The sequence below is a fragment of the Paramormyrops kingsleyae genome, chromosome 2 (genome assembly GCF_048594095.1).
Source record: "Paramormyrops kingsleyae isolate MSU_618 chromosome 2, PKINGS_0.4, whole genome shotgun sequence".
Lineage (NCBI taxonomy): Eukaryota > Metazoa > Chordata > Actinopteri > Osteoglossiformes > Mormyridae > Paramormyrops > Paramormyrops kingsleyae.
Window position 1 is genome coordinate 40,460,268 of NC_132798.1, and position 17,224 is coordinate 40,477,491.

The window sequence follows — 17,224 nt, forward strand, 5'->3', positions numbered from 1 at the left end:
TTTGAATTTGTACATCTGCCCTCTACTGCTCTATCACTGCTATATGCATGCAGCAACCACAACCATCCACATCTACAGCCAAAGTTGGAGCAGGACATGGGGTGGGGGGTGTGGAGAATGGTGGAGAGACTGTTAGGACACAGCAGGTTGGGGGGGGGGGGGGGTGAACCGTAGAGAGAAGTACACTGAGTGGGGGGAGGGCGTGGGAGCAAGACCTTCAGATCACAGGTAGTGTTGAGGAGCAGGTTGGAGGGCTTCAGGTCACGGTGCAGCACATTGGCCGAGTGGATGTACTTCAGACCTCTCAGGATCTGGTAGAGAAAGTAGCAGATGTGGTCATTGCTAAGATGCTGCGTCTTCAGCAGCTTGTATAGGTCTGTTTCCATGAGGTCCTGGACGATGTAGCTGTGGTTTGAATGTTAAGGGAAACTCCAAGTGGACCAAAGTCGTCATTCTCAGGACATGGAGGGACCCTGATGGTTAAAACTAATCAGGTCTCAAATACTCCCCAGGCTTTCTCAGGGACCTGCTACATCAGCACCTCCTACAGGGCAGTTCAATACCTGCAAGTTATCCACCACACATTCTGCCCCCCATCACCATCACATGACCTGTGAAACTGGGTGGGAGGAGCATTAAAGTCAACAAAATCAGCCCCATTTCCTCACAACATATTTGTGTGATTAATGTCTCACTTTCACACATACACAGTGGCCATGGTATAGGTTGTTTTTCTTGCCCCTATATATCAACACTATTCTTGCCTTGTGAACTATTTCTAGGACATTTTTGCACTTATGGCCTTTAACTATAACAAATCTGACCTTTCTCTCCTGACCTCTCTTCGCAAAATGGTGCTTTCAAAAATAAAGCAGCCGATTAGATGCCTTGTTTATCACACCATTCTCTGTAAACTCCGTAGTGCATGAAAATCCCAGGCCGCAGGGCAGCAGCTTGAGATGCTACAACCAGCACATCTAGCAGCAATGTGTTTAAAACTACTCAGACTAAAAGTCTTAACTAACCGAATGCTGAGCGAGACAGCAACTGAGCCTCTTCACCCTGTATGCATGCTGTACATTTTCACTTGCAACCACAATATTTGCCATTTGCATTCATAGCTAAGAGTGTCCACTGTGTATATCATCTTCATGTCAGGCTGGCATATTCAACTCATGCCACTACAAACAGAATGATTTGGTTCTCTTAGCCACACCCCAGCTCCTTGACTTGAATGCACCCAGAAGGCACTTATCTAGCACATTTAGCACATCCAGTACCATTAGATATATCAGTGACACACGGGCAGCAGGAAAGACAGTCAGGGTGCTCAGTACCCCGCCCCCCCAGTCAACCCTCCAACCTCTAAGTCCGCCACTGCCCTCATAGTCCCTCCAAATTACCCTTCAATGATGTTGCCAGTTGTCCGTTTGTCTCTTCTTTTATTTCCACATTCTTTAATTGGACATTTGCACTACTACTTTACAAGTTATTGGCGGAGTCAGGCGATTTATTGACTAGATGAGTATTATGAAAACACCTTGGCACAGATACCTTGCAGGTAAGTGATGGTTTCACGTTTTACAGGATGTCAAAATCCACAGGCACGAGTGCCAGTACTTTGCCCCAGGTAGTTTCAATAAATCTGAAAACTATTTGTTCAATTCAGGTAAATTTAATTTATTAGATGAAGATGACTGATAGGCCATTAGTCAAATGGCTTTTTTTTTTCCTTTTTTTTTTAAAGATTGATCACCACTATGCCATTTAAAGCCCAACTGGACTGGAAAAGCCCCCCCTCCCAACTCAAGCAGTCAATTTCTTAATCATAAAAACCAGGGTTAAACCTTAAGACCAAAAGGGGTTCCTTGGCCCCCCGTGTGGTGCAGCCCTACACACGCAAGCCAACCGAACGGTCATGAGCAGCTGCATTTGCAGGATACACATCTTTCATCTGGTCAATGGAGGGGGGGCGGATGATGTCGTTGATGCCGATGATGTTCTCATGTTTGAAGCGCAACAGGATCTTGATCTCCCTCAGGGTTCGCTGGCAGTAGGTCTGGTGCTCAAACGGGCTGATTTTCTTGATGGCCACACGGACGTTGCTGTTGTGGTCGAAGGCGGAGCTGTGGAGGAGGCAGGACAGGAGCAGCGACGTTACTGTGATACCTAAGCATTTAGCACTGAGTGAAGCAATCATCACTGAATGCACATATATAGGTGTGAGCAGAGAACAGTACAACAGCCATAGAGTATGCATGCTAATCACGTGGCTGATCACAGACAAAATAAGACGTCTGTCTGGAGTTCCAAAAGACACAGTTTGCCCACAGCAGCTCTGGAGTTCATAAATTCTGCCAAAACTAACAGCCCACGGGTACTGGAGGCCAACAGCACGGCCATGCTGAGGTTCTGCCTGCTCTGTCATGTCACTTTCTATCCCATGATGCAGCACTTCCAATTGTCAAAACCGAAGGCGTTGGGGGAAAACAAACAGTCACACAGATGCAGGGGATGGTGGAGGACAACAGGATCTACCATGATCCAGCCGATCATCAGGCTACATCCACAGAGCATCACCATCACCCAGAAACCGCCACCCGGGATGCACGGCTCTCTGTCGCTACGGCCAACGATACGGACTCTCACTTTGCCGTGTGCATGAGAGTTCGTATGCCTCTGTGGGCAACCCTGAGTGCACACAACATGGGGGGGGGGGGGGAGGAGGGGAGGAATGTAGTACAGTGGTACCTTGGAACATGAACCTAATTCATTCCAGAAGGCTGGTCGAGTTGCGATTTGGTCGAGGTCCAAATCGTATTTCCTCATAATAAATAATGCACATGAATTTAATTCATTCCAGACCCCCAATTAATTGCATATTTAAACGTATCTACTGCCCTGACTAATGATAAAAAGCACTGACAATCAATATTAAAAGTAATACGACGTGTGTGGGGGGGAAATCACACATACAAAAGCAATAAACATTAAATAAATGACAATCCCAGACACACACGCACCACATTCAAGTCTCAAAAAGGAAATTAAGTTCTGCAGTTACTCTCAGTACTTTCCTCTCTGGTTTGCTACTATCACTGCTCACTTTCGTAGGGGCCATGATTACTGTACCACTAAAAGGACTGTAGATAAAGCACTAAAAACAGAGGAATACAGCTTTTGAACGTCAAACTGAAAGAGGTACCGCGAGACTGAAAGCAGTTCATAAGCATAAGCAAACCCGTTTGCCCTTGTAGACATGTCAATTTTTCTCGACCGAACCATTCAAGTTGAGCGCGTCTCGACCCATACAAGTTTTACCAGGAATGGTCGAGTTCTAAGATTTTGGTCAGGGTTCAAGTCGAAAAAAATTCAACAGACCCGATGTCCGAGTCGGTCGAGTTAAGAGGCGTTTGAGTTCCAAGGTTCTACTGTATAGTGTACTGTCAAAACAAAGACCATAACTGGCCAATTCAGCAGTCAGGACTTGAAACTGATAAACGAAGAAACCGAAGGCAGCCTCAGAGAGGAGAAACGGGGGGTCAGGCTGCCGGCGGTCCTGAAATAGACGGACTCGTCACCCGTCCCATCGCTGGCATGTCAACAGAGCTCAGGCGGAGAGGAACACGACACGGCAACCGACAGACAGGCAGGCAGGCAGGCGTGCGGGAAGAGAAAGGGACACGAGGAGAGGAACGAAACACGGTGACCGACAGACACACAGGCAGGCAGGCAGGCGTGCGGGAAGAGAATGGGGCACGAGGAGAGGAACACAACACGGCAACCAACAGACAGGCAGGCAGGCAGGCGTGCGGGAAGAGAAAGGGGCACGAGGAGAGGAACACGACACGGCAACCGACAGACAGGCAGGCAGGCAGGCGTGCGGGAAGAGAAAGGGGCACGAGGAGAGGAACGAAACACTGCAACCAACAGACAGGGGGGTGGGAGAAGATCGGGGCATGAGGAGAGGAACACGATATGGCGACCGACAGACAGGCAGGCAGGCAGGCGTGCGGGAAGAGAAAGGGGCACGAGGAGAGGAACGAAACACGGTGACCGACAGACACACAGGCAGGCAGGCAGGCATGTGGGAAGAGAATGGGGCACGAGGAGAGGAACGAAACACGGCAACCAACAGACAGGGGGTGGGAGAAGATCGGGGCACGAGGAGAACAACGAAACACGGTGACCGACAGACAGGGGGTGGGAGAAGATCGGGGCACGAGGAGAGGAACACGATATGGCGACTGACAGACAGGCGTGTAGGAGAATGGGGCACGAGGAGAAGAACAAAACACGGTGACCGACAGACACACAGGCAGGCGCTTGCGTGCGGGGGAAGAGAGACTGGGGCATGAGGAGAGGAACACAACGTGGTGACCGACAGACATCCAGGAGATTGGGTTTATGGCTGAGACAGGCCTGTAACACTGACACAGCAACCATACAAAGCAAGAGGAAGCAGCCTGTAGTACTGCAAGGATTTCAGCCATCTCCATGCTTTAGAGAAGCCTAACAAGATAAAGGTTCAGCTTCTGCTCTTGGAAAGCAAAGCTGCAGACAGTAACGACACGCAGCGATTACGGAAACACGCCCGCGAGCAGAGCGCCAATGTCAGCGTGCCATAAATATAGCTGGCCACGTTTCGGGGGTGTCAATATGAGAGTGGCCTTCTTACATCACCCCCTCGCGTGGACAGCAAGGAAAGTGCAGGCTCTGTTGCCAAGGCAACCACAACCCAGAACAGAACCACGTAGGAGTTGTTATATAATGAAACTCCACTCGAAACCGAGTGTGAAAATAGCCATATGGAATACTGGACAGCAACCAAAACACACGTTTTCCAGCGCTCGTGGCCAGACTACGGCTAAAGCATTAAAGAGGTGAAAACCAAAACTGGCATTTTGATAAGAAACAAAAACAAGGAGCCGCTGTGCAGCGAGCGCCTCACGGGGCTCAGGAATGTCCTCAGAAAGTACAGGAGGTTCTTGCATAAATCGCCAGGCTTCTTTTTTCACATTCAACGATTTCTCAAGTTCATGGGGAAACATTCAGTGGGCAGTACGAACAAACGGGGGGGGGGTGGGGAGGGGGGCGGCAATCCTTGTGTATTTAGTACCATCTTAATGGGAAGCAATATAAAAAGAAATACACCATATTTCAGATATGCAATAAATAGCCTGATCTCACAGGTTGCAGTCTTTCACAAGTATTTAAAAAAAAAAAAAGAAAAAAAAAAAAGGCTTTTTTGGCTAAGCTCATGGCTACATTCATACATCGATACTTTAATGGTGTTTAATGCTTTAGAGACAAGAATCGGTAAGATGGCTCCAGGGAAACTGAGTAACATACAGGTCTTAGAGACCACAGCACTATGAGGTGCAAAGGGGGCAGAAAGGAAGGGGGTCTGTGCTCTTTGGGGGGGGGGGCTCTCCCCGCCGGCAGCAGGGAGTGGAACAGGCACCTGCTCAGGCTGACACACTTCCTGCAGCGGCTAAGAGAAAAGCAAAGTGGCATGACAGTGACAGGCGGAGGTGGGTCCAGACCAAGATTTTGTTTCAACCAACCAGGCAAGTATAAAGAGAATCACAGTCAGAGTACTCAACTGGTCGGTTGAAACAAAACCTTGGTGTGGACTTTTACTCTCTGGACCTGAACTATCCAGCTTTGCTGACAAAATACGGTACACAAACAGAGCAAGTGCAGACATTAAGACTCAGAGGGGCCCCCAATGGTAACCGGCACTCCTCCTTAGTTCTGTCTAAGGGTCACAGCATGGGTGGGGGGGAAAAAATCATCAGGGAAGTTGTCCGAGGCTTCACATTGCCAAAACTGTGGCTAGTTATGCAACAGGTGGTTGCTATAGCGAGTAAATAGGGGGAGGGGACACGGGCACTGCTGGGCTTCTCCAGCACCAAGTGAAATGAGCTGCCACAGTGGGCAGGTCACACCTCACACGAGCTGGCACTGACCCGGGTGCAAGCTGATGAGGTCACTGGATTGACGGGGGGGGGGGGGGGGGATAACAGCTGGGAGTCCATTTGAGGCTCAGAGGCCACGTGGATTTCAGTGCCTGGCTCTGACAGGAGGACAGGGAGGCGGGCAGAGGAGAAGAGGATCACCGCTGGGAGATGGGGAGGGGGGGGAATGGATCACCGCAGGGAGACAGAAAGGGGTGGAGAGGAGATGATCACAGTGGGAGTCAAGGATCCAGCCAAGGAGGAGGGTGGAGGGAGGGGGGTGCTTCATCATAAAATTAGGCATAAAAATTTATCATGCTAATGCATTTTATTACATGCTCAAAATGCACAAGAATATTACACACACGCCTACACAATGCTTACTGAATTACTCGAGGTGTTGCAGCTCCAATGGTGCATGTGGCCAGACACACACACGGCAGTAAGTCAAGCCCCTTGAACACACGCCCAAACACAGAGGCCCCTGCGAGGCACTGCCAGGCCAAGCCCTGAACACGCTGCAGTACAGCATGTTTCTCGTGGGCTGTCAGGAGTCGGTGTAGATCTACGGTGCAAAAACGAGCCCTGCACAAACTGACACCTCACTCACCAGCTCGCTTCCATACTCATTCTAACAAAATGAGTCTTTCATTCAGATGATTGTCACTCACTGTACAGACACTTTAATAAAACCATGCAATGAGAGCAGCAGAGAGGAGGACATCCTTATGGGGACCGCTCATTCATTTCTATGGGGAAAATGCTAACGCTAAATCTGACAACCTTAACCCTAACCCAGCCCTAACCATAACCATAACCATAAGTAACCAGGCAAAATACAAGTTTCTGAATTCAGTGTTTCATTGCAGTCACAGATTTTTATTAAATTTAGTTTTATCCTTACAGGGACCAGGAAGGGAAAAAAAAAAAAACTGGTATTCATCACGTTGTGGGGACATGGTGTCCCTATAAGGTAAGGTATACCCACTCTGACACACACACACACACACACACACACACACACACACACACACACACACACACACACACACACACACACACACACACACACACACACACAGTAGGGAAAGCAGCAGTTTTATTATCTATATTTGTTAAAGAAATTAAGATTTGACACGTCAGGCTGCCGGATTGCACCCTCCCTCCCCAGCCTCACAGATATGGGCTGGTTGACGACAGAACGGCGCACAGGAGCCCACAGCGCCATGGTTACCACAGAAACGGATCCCGTGCCAGAACAAGCAGCATGGCCGAGACCTGGCGCGGCGAGTGCCGAGCGGGTGAAAGGGAGAGAGAGCACTCTCACTCAGCAGGTGGGTGCCGAGGCTGGCCAAAAGGGGGGGGGGGGTGGGGGGGGGATACGATTATAGGGGGCATAAACTCCAAAACCTTACACAATCACACCATCAGACTGAGAACTAAGAATCTCGTCAGAAATATGCCCGGAGAACCTTAAGCCCCCGGACAGCGACCGTGGACCATCGAGTCGTCCCTGTCCCTGGGGGAGGGGGCCATCGAGTCGTCCCTTCCATGTGGTAACCTTCACAGACCTTTTCAAGTTCTCACTTCAAGGGGATGTGATGGACAATCTCACGATGGCAACAGATTCATAGCCCCCCCCCCCCCCCAGCAGGAAATGCATGGCCAGGAATGTGGATTTGCAAGCAGGATCTGCCAATTCCACTATTTTACACTTACATTCTGGTACATTATAAAGCATATTAAGTTATCGGGGTGCAGCAAGAATGCGTATACTTTAGAAATTTGGCAAAATCAGGTAAAAAATAAATAAATAATTGATGTATTTTTTTAAATTTATCAGGAAGGCTAATTATCAAGAGTGTAACGATACACGCATTTGTACCGAAATTCTTCGGTACGGGTCTTTCGGATCGGTATGCATATGTTCCGGACGGATGCAGGTGTGGTTCTCCCCAGCATCTTCCGGAAAGGGCCGGATGGAGCCGTCCCGCTATGCAAGCCAGCGTATGTGAAGCTGAAGGCTGCTAATGTGGATGCAGCACAGAGCAGGCATAGTTACTTTTCTAAATGTGCATTATTCTCATTACTTGAGAACTTGAAAATATTTATTTTGAATTACTTTTAATTATTATTTTTTTTATTATTAGTTGGTTTTTATCAGTTATTCCCGCTCGAACTGTGACTTCAAAAGCAAGGTTCGTACTGAACTGTGATTTTTGTTACACTCCTACCTGAAAAAGGGAAACGATGAGCCTCCTGTAACTCCTGCAGACCCCCCCCCCCCCCCCCCAGGGGGCCTCACTCTGTGGTGCTAGAGGTGGAGCCAAAACGAGCACAAACCCACATCACAGGACCACTGTAACCATGGAGATCATGGAGGGTAGGGAAGTTTACCTGAACACAACCAAGTAAAAGAGCAGGGTGATGGGTAAAGGCTGAGCGACCATCACATGACAAAGTCAATGACATCACTACTGCTCCTCTGATCAATAGGGCTGCAGAGGCTCCCCCCCCCCCCCCCCCCCCCCCCAACATACTACCCAGGGATTTCCCCTTTATTTAATCTCCAAAAGGATAAAGGAGTTTCCATGACTATCATTAATATTAAAATATTATACTGTGATATACTGTAGATATATACAGTGAATACAGCACACCCAAACCTTACCACTAAATGTCTACCATGCTGAGACACACTGGACCTCAAGAGCGCAGGAGCTAATCTGATTTTCTTTGTGACATCCAGCAGATGTGAATGAACACATGCGATAGTCGGGCCTCCTTTAGCTGCTCAGGGCAGAGTCACAATGCTGACCACATCCAGAGCCAGGACGAGTCCAAAAACTCAGGATTATAAAGCTAATGGCAGACCATCAGGGTACCATGCTACACGAAACCTGACGCCCGGTCTGCCGGCAGGGCCTCAAGACGGAGAGTGTTCAGCAGCGGTAACATTACACTGCACTTTAGGTGCATTTATTTTTTAAAACAAACCTATGCTGTAGCTCGGGGTCTTAAATGGAAACTCCTCTGCGACGCGTCTGCATTCCTGCATCATGGCATCACCGCGGCACAAGGCCTCAACACCCAAGCTGGGCCCTGAGGAGAACAGACTCAGGACGCAAAACAAACACCGGCTAATTGCTAAAAGAAGAGAATGGTTTTCTTTTAGGGAGCGAGGTTGGGGGGGCGGGGGTGCACTTTTGCTCAGTGAGGTGGGAGATTGTAAAGCGAGCCGGAAAAGGCGACGTTCTGCCAAAGGTCCTCGCTGCTGAGCAGATCTGAAACACTGGGCCTGCTTCCCCGGCCCAAAAAGGAACTCTGAGCAGAATCCACCTTGCAGAACACCAGGCGGCTCCCCGACAGGTGCTGAGCACAGCTGATGGGGGAAGGTGAGAATGAAAAGAAAAACGACAGACAATCGATTCAGTGGAGCAAAGTGCCAGGACTCACACTAAAGTCCCTCTCAAAGGCTAACAGAGCACACTGTCGTATTACCTCACAGCCAGTATCACCTACACAACCATTCAGAGAAAAATATGCCACATTCCATCGCTGTCCCTCACACAGGCAGCTATAGATTTTGCCTTTTTGTCGGGGGGGGGGGGGGGGGGGGACTGATATCCTTGGCTTAATCCATTTACCTAGAGCAGCCGCAGAAACAGGCAGAGCCAGGTTTTCATTTTCCTTCATCATCACCGCTGCTTACTGGCTGAGGAATACTCAGGAGAAAAAAAGTCCAGTGCGCAATGTAAAGGAATCAGGCCCAACGCAACCGAAACCCCCGCTGGGAGATTACAGCTGATGGCGAGCAGCCGGGTCCCACGGCGAATCTGCTCCCCCTTCAGTGCACTCAGCCATTCAGCGGCCATGTGAGAGCCGTGGCGTTAGAGCCAGGGATGAGATCACCCCCCACCCCACCCCCAACCCGACACACATACTGGAGAGCGCCGTCCACGGGAACAGATGGAGCGCGACACGGGCTCCCGCGCCGACGCAAATGAGAGATTTCTGAATGAACAGTCCCCGCCCGCGGACAGCAGAAATGCGAGGACACAGACGGGCTACACGCGCAGGAGCTGTGCAGCCGCGCTCACTTTAACGTTAAGTGGGCTGCAGCGTAACGGGGTGACAGACAAGCACGGCCCTCTGTAAGCTTTTAAATCACATCTGGGTAGTTTAATGATACACACATTCACCTAGTCGTGCATGATCCTCTACACAGTGGAAGCTGGGTATTCTTTGTTTAGGAAAAATAGAGCCTAACACAAAAACAGAAATTTTATTACAGACACTGAACTTCAAAATATCATAATGAACAAATAAGGACAACCGTTTACCTATCATGCACCTAAACAAACCATTACCTCATCGAGCAAGAGCCAGACCCTGGCCTTGACCTTAAAATGCAGCATAATCGCAAACTCTATAAATGCGATTGACAATAATCAGAGCACGGACAAAGCTCTCTCCACAAACATCCTTTAAGAGCCATTCAGAAATACTGATAAGGAACAACATCTTAGCAACCAAGTACAGAAACCATTTTCCACTCTGGTAAGAGGAAGGGGATTTACTGAGAGTAAAAGGGGTTTTAAATCATTATAGTCTTAGCATTTTCTTTTGTATGTTAAATATTATATACAACTGTCTATGTAATCAATAACATCCAGGAATCTGTAGCACACCAGGCTAAAATCTTGCACCAGGAGCTGTGAAATTTCCATACCAAATCTATATGCAGCCTTCAGTCTAGAACCGTGTGTGCTTATGCTGAGTGGGCGTTACAGTACTTTGCAACAGAAAAAATGTTTTTCACACTCCGAAGCAGTGGAGCAATCGAGCGCCAGGCAGACTTACATGCTGGTATCAAGCAAATCAGCAGTTAAAGTTTCCCCGCGGTCGGCCCAGGACTGCTGAAAACATTTCATAACTTGCCAACAGTTTGCAGTGACTTTCGATAATGCGGTGTCCTTGTGACCAAGCCAGCAGCGTTAAAACTGACACTCTCGGTTGTTAAACACTCCAAACACCGGCTGTGCTGCAGACACCACTTACAAATGAATAAGCCCACTCAAGGCACAACTTTTTAAGATATATCAAAGCCCCCTACCTGCCATATTGTGGATAACGACAATGAGATCTCAGGTAAAACAGATTAATGTGATGCTCAGCTCAGCACTCCGGGAACTGTAAAAATCATCTATTTAAGACGCCTACAGAAACCAGCACATATAAAGTATTACCGTAAAATACAGGGCTTAAATTTGCGAATTAAACTATACATGCATGTTCACAATAGTATGCAGCCTATATCAGTCTATAATAATGATGTGTTGTGATTTCCCATAGAAACGGCCAGTAACAAAGCAAATGGCCAAAAACAAAGACCAGTGAAATCTTTTCAAAATCTAGGCCTAAGAGAGCCGGTTCAAAAGGCACACAAAATGCATAAACAGCAGTAAATTATCAATTGTTTAATTTATGTATGAATTGTACATTTCCACCAGACTGAACACATTGTTGTTAGCATGACAGTATGGAGCATTTTACTATCATCTAACACCAGATGATTCACTGGAAATCCAGGATTTAAAAAAATGGAAAGGACCAGCAAAGACTTAACACATGCAGTGCACAAACTGCACAATTTCTGTTCTGAACCGATATCCCACGAATCAGGGTGGATGCATCCCAAAATGACTGAAGGTGACACTTCTCATAAAAACTGCTGTTTTTTTCCAGGTATACGCAATATGACATTTCCCCAGTGGAAGGCAAATAGGAAACATTAATATTAGCTTTAATATTTCTAGACGGAATTCTCCTCCATTGTTTGCAATTAATATAATCCAAGTAAAGCGCAATAAATAAATATACAAAGATCACTTTAAAGTCATTCAAAGCTCTGGTCGTTGTGCCTACTTGACAGGGACAGCCATTTCTTGGTACACACGTCACTGCAACATCAAAGATCTTTAACAAACCTCTTATTAGAGATGGAAATTAAGGCGATATACATGTCATGTTCTCATTTTAAAAACACAGAAACGAAACCTTAGAAATACTAGCACTTAACATGTAGGCAAAAAGAATATTGAAAGATTCCATTCAAGGTGCAGTTCGGTTAACAGCAACATTTTCTGCTAACAGTAATGCTTAAAATGAATCATGGATATTTTACAGAGGACCTGCCAGAATGAGAAACCCAAAGGCGTTTCCACATCCACGAAAAACATGAAGCGTACAATTCCAGTGATGGCATTTAGTATTTTCACTCGTATAGTAATGTAATAAATTAACAAGCAGAATCATGGCGGCTGAGCAGATAAGTTAAAATCAAACAGACATTCGGTGCAAATGCCGCGATCGCATGTTCGGTGCGTTTAATGCCTGGATGTGATCGCACGTGCGGTGTGTCTGATGGCTCCGCAAAGTCCTTCGCAAGCCCTGCTCTCAGCACCCACGCCCCCGGCACTGGGCATCATCCCGCTCACACTGCCACAGGGCCTGTTTTTTTCTAATTAAGATAACAATGAATTTTTAAAAAAAGGTTTCCCAGCCTTTGTGTTTGTAATGAATTACCTGTAGTACTAAATGTATACTCGATGACCGGTACTAAGATGGGTATGCTTGGAAACGCACCCTGGCTCGATCACTCATTAATTAAACGTTTTAAGTGTCATTAGGACAAGCACAAACTCGCTTCTGAAACGCAACACGTATCAATGACACCGTGTTCTGTCTTTACATGATCCGAGAGCAGATACAAGCAGTTTACCTGCAATGCGTTTCGACCTTACAGAGCAAATGTATTTTTTTAACTGTAGCTAATTCCCTGATTACTTTAACACGCCCCCATGAGGGACAAAAATCCCTCCACCCAGCGACGAGCAAGCCGCGTGAAGACTAAAAACAAGACAAGGATGTTACACGTAAGCAAGAGGATTCATCTATATGCGGAGAAACTGCGCTGTTTAACTAGTTCAAATGTCAAGCGTCTCCAATGGCGATCAACAAGTAAGCAGGAGACTACAAAGTAACCAGCGGAAGGACACACGGGCGGCGGGGCAACTACTCAGCGTTGAACTACATGGCGATCTGGGATTGCAGGCATCTTTAAGTTCAGAGCCAATGCTTCATTGAAACTACTCCGATCATCTTGTTTCGTAGTACAAATACTGGATCAGTAACTTACCACACCATGCCGTAGGCGCCCTCGCCGATGTACGACAGGTTGCTGTAACGGGGACCGACATCGAAGACCTGCCCGCGGACCAGCTCGGCACCCGATCCCGGGTTGGAGGCGTCACCAGCAGTAGCCGATACCGCAGCTGTCGCCATTGTGAAAACGGGCTACTCGCACGAATGTGCTAAAGGCTAAATTAAATAAAGCTGTGGCTAAACGAAGGTATCGAAGAAAGCAGCTCCGGCGGAAAAGTCGGCTGAAACTCTCAAGCCTGCTCAACGCCTAAAACTATGGAAAAGGGGAGGGGGGGAGTAGGCGGACGCACGAAGGTTCACTTCCCAGCTGGTCCGGAGCAGCACATCCGCAGACTGCGGCAGGCACGGCGGCCAGTGATACTGCAGGAAATAGCGGTGGTTGTCACGTGATGCATAGGACGCCCAGTCACGTGATAGGGCGGGCCTCACGCCTACGTTACGTTCACTCGCGCCGTACCGTTTCGCTGCCAGAAATGAGTCGCATTTCGAGTACCGTGCAGGTAAGTGATGCCTGGAAGTAGTTGCTTTTATCTCCCAGTAGTGCTATATTTATTGACTGGACACGTATGTAGACGACTCTAATTACTATGAAGAAGATTAAATTTGCAATAAGTGAACCTGATCTGCATCACAGGTAATACAACTGTTAACTGTGGGTTGTTGGAAATTTTACCGGAATTCCTTCTAGGATTTTATTTTTGAGTACAAAATTTTATCATTAAATATTTATCGATTTATTTTGTTTGTAACATTTTGTTTGTAACTTTCTGTCATTTTTATTCCTGTGCACTATGTCTTACTTTTATTTGTAAATGGTGGGGAGAAAATGTTGTTTAATCAGGAAATTTAAAATTGGAAACAAGTGGATATTTTACTCTGTATGTTTAATGGTTAAGTGCAGAGACACATATTATTTATTTGAAGCAGAGAATATCAAGGAACGCTGTAATCAGGCTGAGGAAGACCTTGGTCCAAAATGTTTCTATCTGATCTCTGTTCCGAATAAACAAACTTGTCATTACCAAAAAATGTTTTTTTTTTGTGTGCCGCATTTAAGAATTTAGAAAAAAAAATCAAAGCATAATTTGGAAGATTATGTATTTTGATTTTTTTGGTAATGGTAGCAAGAACGTAATGGTATATACAGATATAATCTGTATATCTGATAACTGTTAGCAACTGTCACTGAAACCATGGTTACATGGTCGCTTTCATTTCTTCTCTATGCTGTGAAATGTGTCCTTGATAATTAACCGTTTATGATTTTTTTTCAGTATTAAATTAATTACAAATTAATTACTCTATGCAGTTTAGAACCACTTTTTGACGTTACTTAACGTCTTTTGTAACATAAATGAATAAATTCTTGAATCATCCATCCATGAAGCCATCTGATTTCCTTATGCACTTGTCCAGTACACTGTCATAGGATGATTGTATCATCTAATCCCAAATTTGTCAACTACAGGAATTTATCCCCAGTTTACAAACATGCCATTGATTTGTTCATCTCATACATCACACACTTGTACTGTCAAAACTTAGCATGGAGAAATTGATGACCATAATCCCGCACCAGCACTGCATATTCTCCTTGTGTCACATGGGTTTCTGCAGTCCATAGATGTGCTGTTATGCTGTTTGATGTCTCTCAATTGTCCATCATGTATGATTATATGGGCATGTGACTGGCGTTGGACTGGCATCCTATCCATGGGGTACCTAAGCCCTGGAAAGGTCTTTGACAGGCTCCTGTGCCACTGCCACCACCCCCAACCCAAGCCAGGATAAGCAGCTGGAGGATGGATGGATGGATGGACCCTTAGGGTAAGTTATGGAGCACAGAGTAGACGTCCACCTCATTCATCCCTCACAAATGGAAGCCTCATCATCCATCTACATGCAGTCTCTGTCTCTTATGACAACATTCCAAGAAAGACTGAAGCACTGAAGGGAAAGGCTGGCAGAAGCCCTTCTTTGCCAATTGATATGTATATACTGACCTGTTTCTGGTGTTTTGTCCACCCCCTGTATATCACAGTAGGGGGGGACAAAGTGCATTTTCAAGTTGAAACACCTTCTAACTTTTTGTGTGATGTCAGTAAAAGCCTTGGTCATTACGACAGTATTTCTGCCAAGTGTGGCTTTTTTGTAAAACACCTTCCCTGTTAATGTGATGTGCTGTTGTCATGCAGCATATTAGCATGGCGCTATCTGCTTGCACAGTTTTGCTGAAAGAAGTATATGGCTCAAACACACAACTCCTTTCTGCTGGGATGTTCACTGGTTGCCAGATATGACTGTCAGTCTCATTTCTGCTTCTTTTTATTCTTGACAAGGAATGCTAATAAAATATCATTTTATGCTAAAAAGCAGCGTTATGTAATAAAATGAGAATAAAGTGTCAACCAATGTATTCATAGTAAATCTCACACAGAATGTTTCCTTTATAACTCTTTCATCTGGTAATTGCATCCTTGTATATTCATATCATTATACAAGTACACAGTATACATTTCAAATGGCTACAGTAGAACTTTTTTGATAAATACATGTTCTGTTGTTGCCACGGTAACCTACATGAGACCATGTTGCAATTGCCACCAATAAAACACTGTTTTCTCTTACTTTTCTCTAAAAGCTTATAATTTATGCACATCTGAAATAGTTATTCAATGAAACACAGGTGTGGTGGTTTGGGGTCTAACTTATTCTCCTTGAACGTTTAATCTTCTTAGTGGTTTATAACTTAAAAACCATCAAAATGAAGTTAAGAAAAAGTGTACCCTGTATCTAAGAAAAACATTTTTATAATAATAATTTCACTTTAGTCTGAATATTTTAGCCTGGTACTCAGTAAATACAAAATTAAACAGACCCCCCCCCTCCCTGAAAAAATTCTTTAAGGAATCAAAATATCAAACATTTTCAGCAGTAACCAACAGATAACTAAGCAAAACGTTTTTTTTTTTGTTTTTAGTATGTCTGAGTGACTGGAAAGCAGGTAAGCAGAAAAACAAGCAGTGAATATATAAACACCTGTAACAGAGCAGCTAAACTCCAGGACCTTGCTTTTGTTCTTGCTTAGCATATAGCATCCATCCATTTTCTGCCACTTACCGGGGGCAGCGGCCCGTGGGGGCAGCGGCCCGTGGGGGCAGCGGCCCGTGGGGGCAGCGGCCCGTGGGGGCAGCGGCCCGTGGGGGCATGGTTGCCTCCCTCTCCCCAAGCCATCTCCTCCAGCTCCTCTGTGGAGATACCAAGGCATTTCCAGGCCAGCCAAAAGATACACTAATTAGGTACACCTGTACTACTGCTTGTTGAAGAAAATATATAATCAGCCAATAATATGTCAGCAGCACAATTAATATTCACATCATACACTAGATTGGGAAGAAAGTAAATGTGACTTTTAATGACATGGGTTGTTGGTCCCAGACAAGCTGGTATGAGTATTTCAGAAACTGCTGATCTACTTCCTTTTCACTGCATTTGGCACATGTTGGGCCCTTTAGTACCAACTGAGCATCATTTAAATACTACAGCCTACCTGAGTATAGTAGCTGACCATGTCCATCCCTTTATGACCACAGTGTACCCAGCTTCTAATGGCTACTTCCAGTAGCCTGGTTTCTTGAACATGACAATGAGGTCATTGGGCTCAAATTGCCTCCAGTTAACAGATCTCAAAGCAATACAGCACATCATGAAGGTGCAGCCAACAATATCTGCAGCATCTACTTGATGCTGTCATGTCAACATGGACTAATGTCTCTGAGGAATGTTCCAAGCACCTTGTTGAATCTATGCCACAGAGAATTAAGGCAGTTCTGAAGGCAGGTTGGGGGTCCAACCTGGTGCTAGCAAGATGGAACCTTGGTGATGGTGATGCTGCACTGATCCTGCTGTCGATTTCCTGCTACATTTTTCTGTCACTCATGAACAGGACCCGAGATACTTCAACTCCTCCTTAAACTTGAGGCAGTAACTCATCTCACACCAGGAGAGGGCAATCCAGCGTTTTCCAGTTGAGAATC

General features: G+C 46.1%; 1 protein-coding gene across 3 annotated transcripts in view; it reads right to left on the reverse strand.

Moving 5' to 3' along the window:
• The window catches only part of mapk1 (mitogen-activated protein kinase 1), a 32,144-nt gene extending 18,585 nt beyond the window's left edge, over nt 1-13,559 (reverse strand). For 2 of the 3 annotated variants that reach the window (XM_023838962.2, XM_023838961.2), the window contains exons 1-3: nt 13,162-13,559; nt 1,944-2,126; nt 216-405 (exon numbers count right to left, since the gene is read on the reverse strand). In XM_023838962.2, coding sequence (XP_023694730.2) covers nt 216-405; nt 1,944-2,126; nt 13,162-13,307 — 519 coding nt within the window. In that variant the 5' untranslated portion in view covers nt 13,308-13,559. The remainder of the gene's footprint in view (nt 1-215; nt 406-1,943; nt 2,127-13,161) is intronic. The other variant, XM_023838960.2, reaches the window with a different exon arrangement.
• Nucleotides 13,560-17,224: the final 3,665 nt, after the last annotated feature.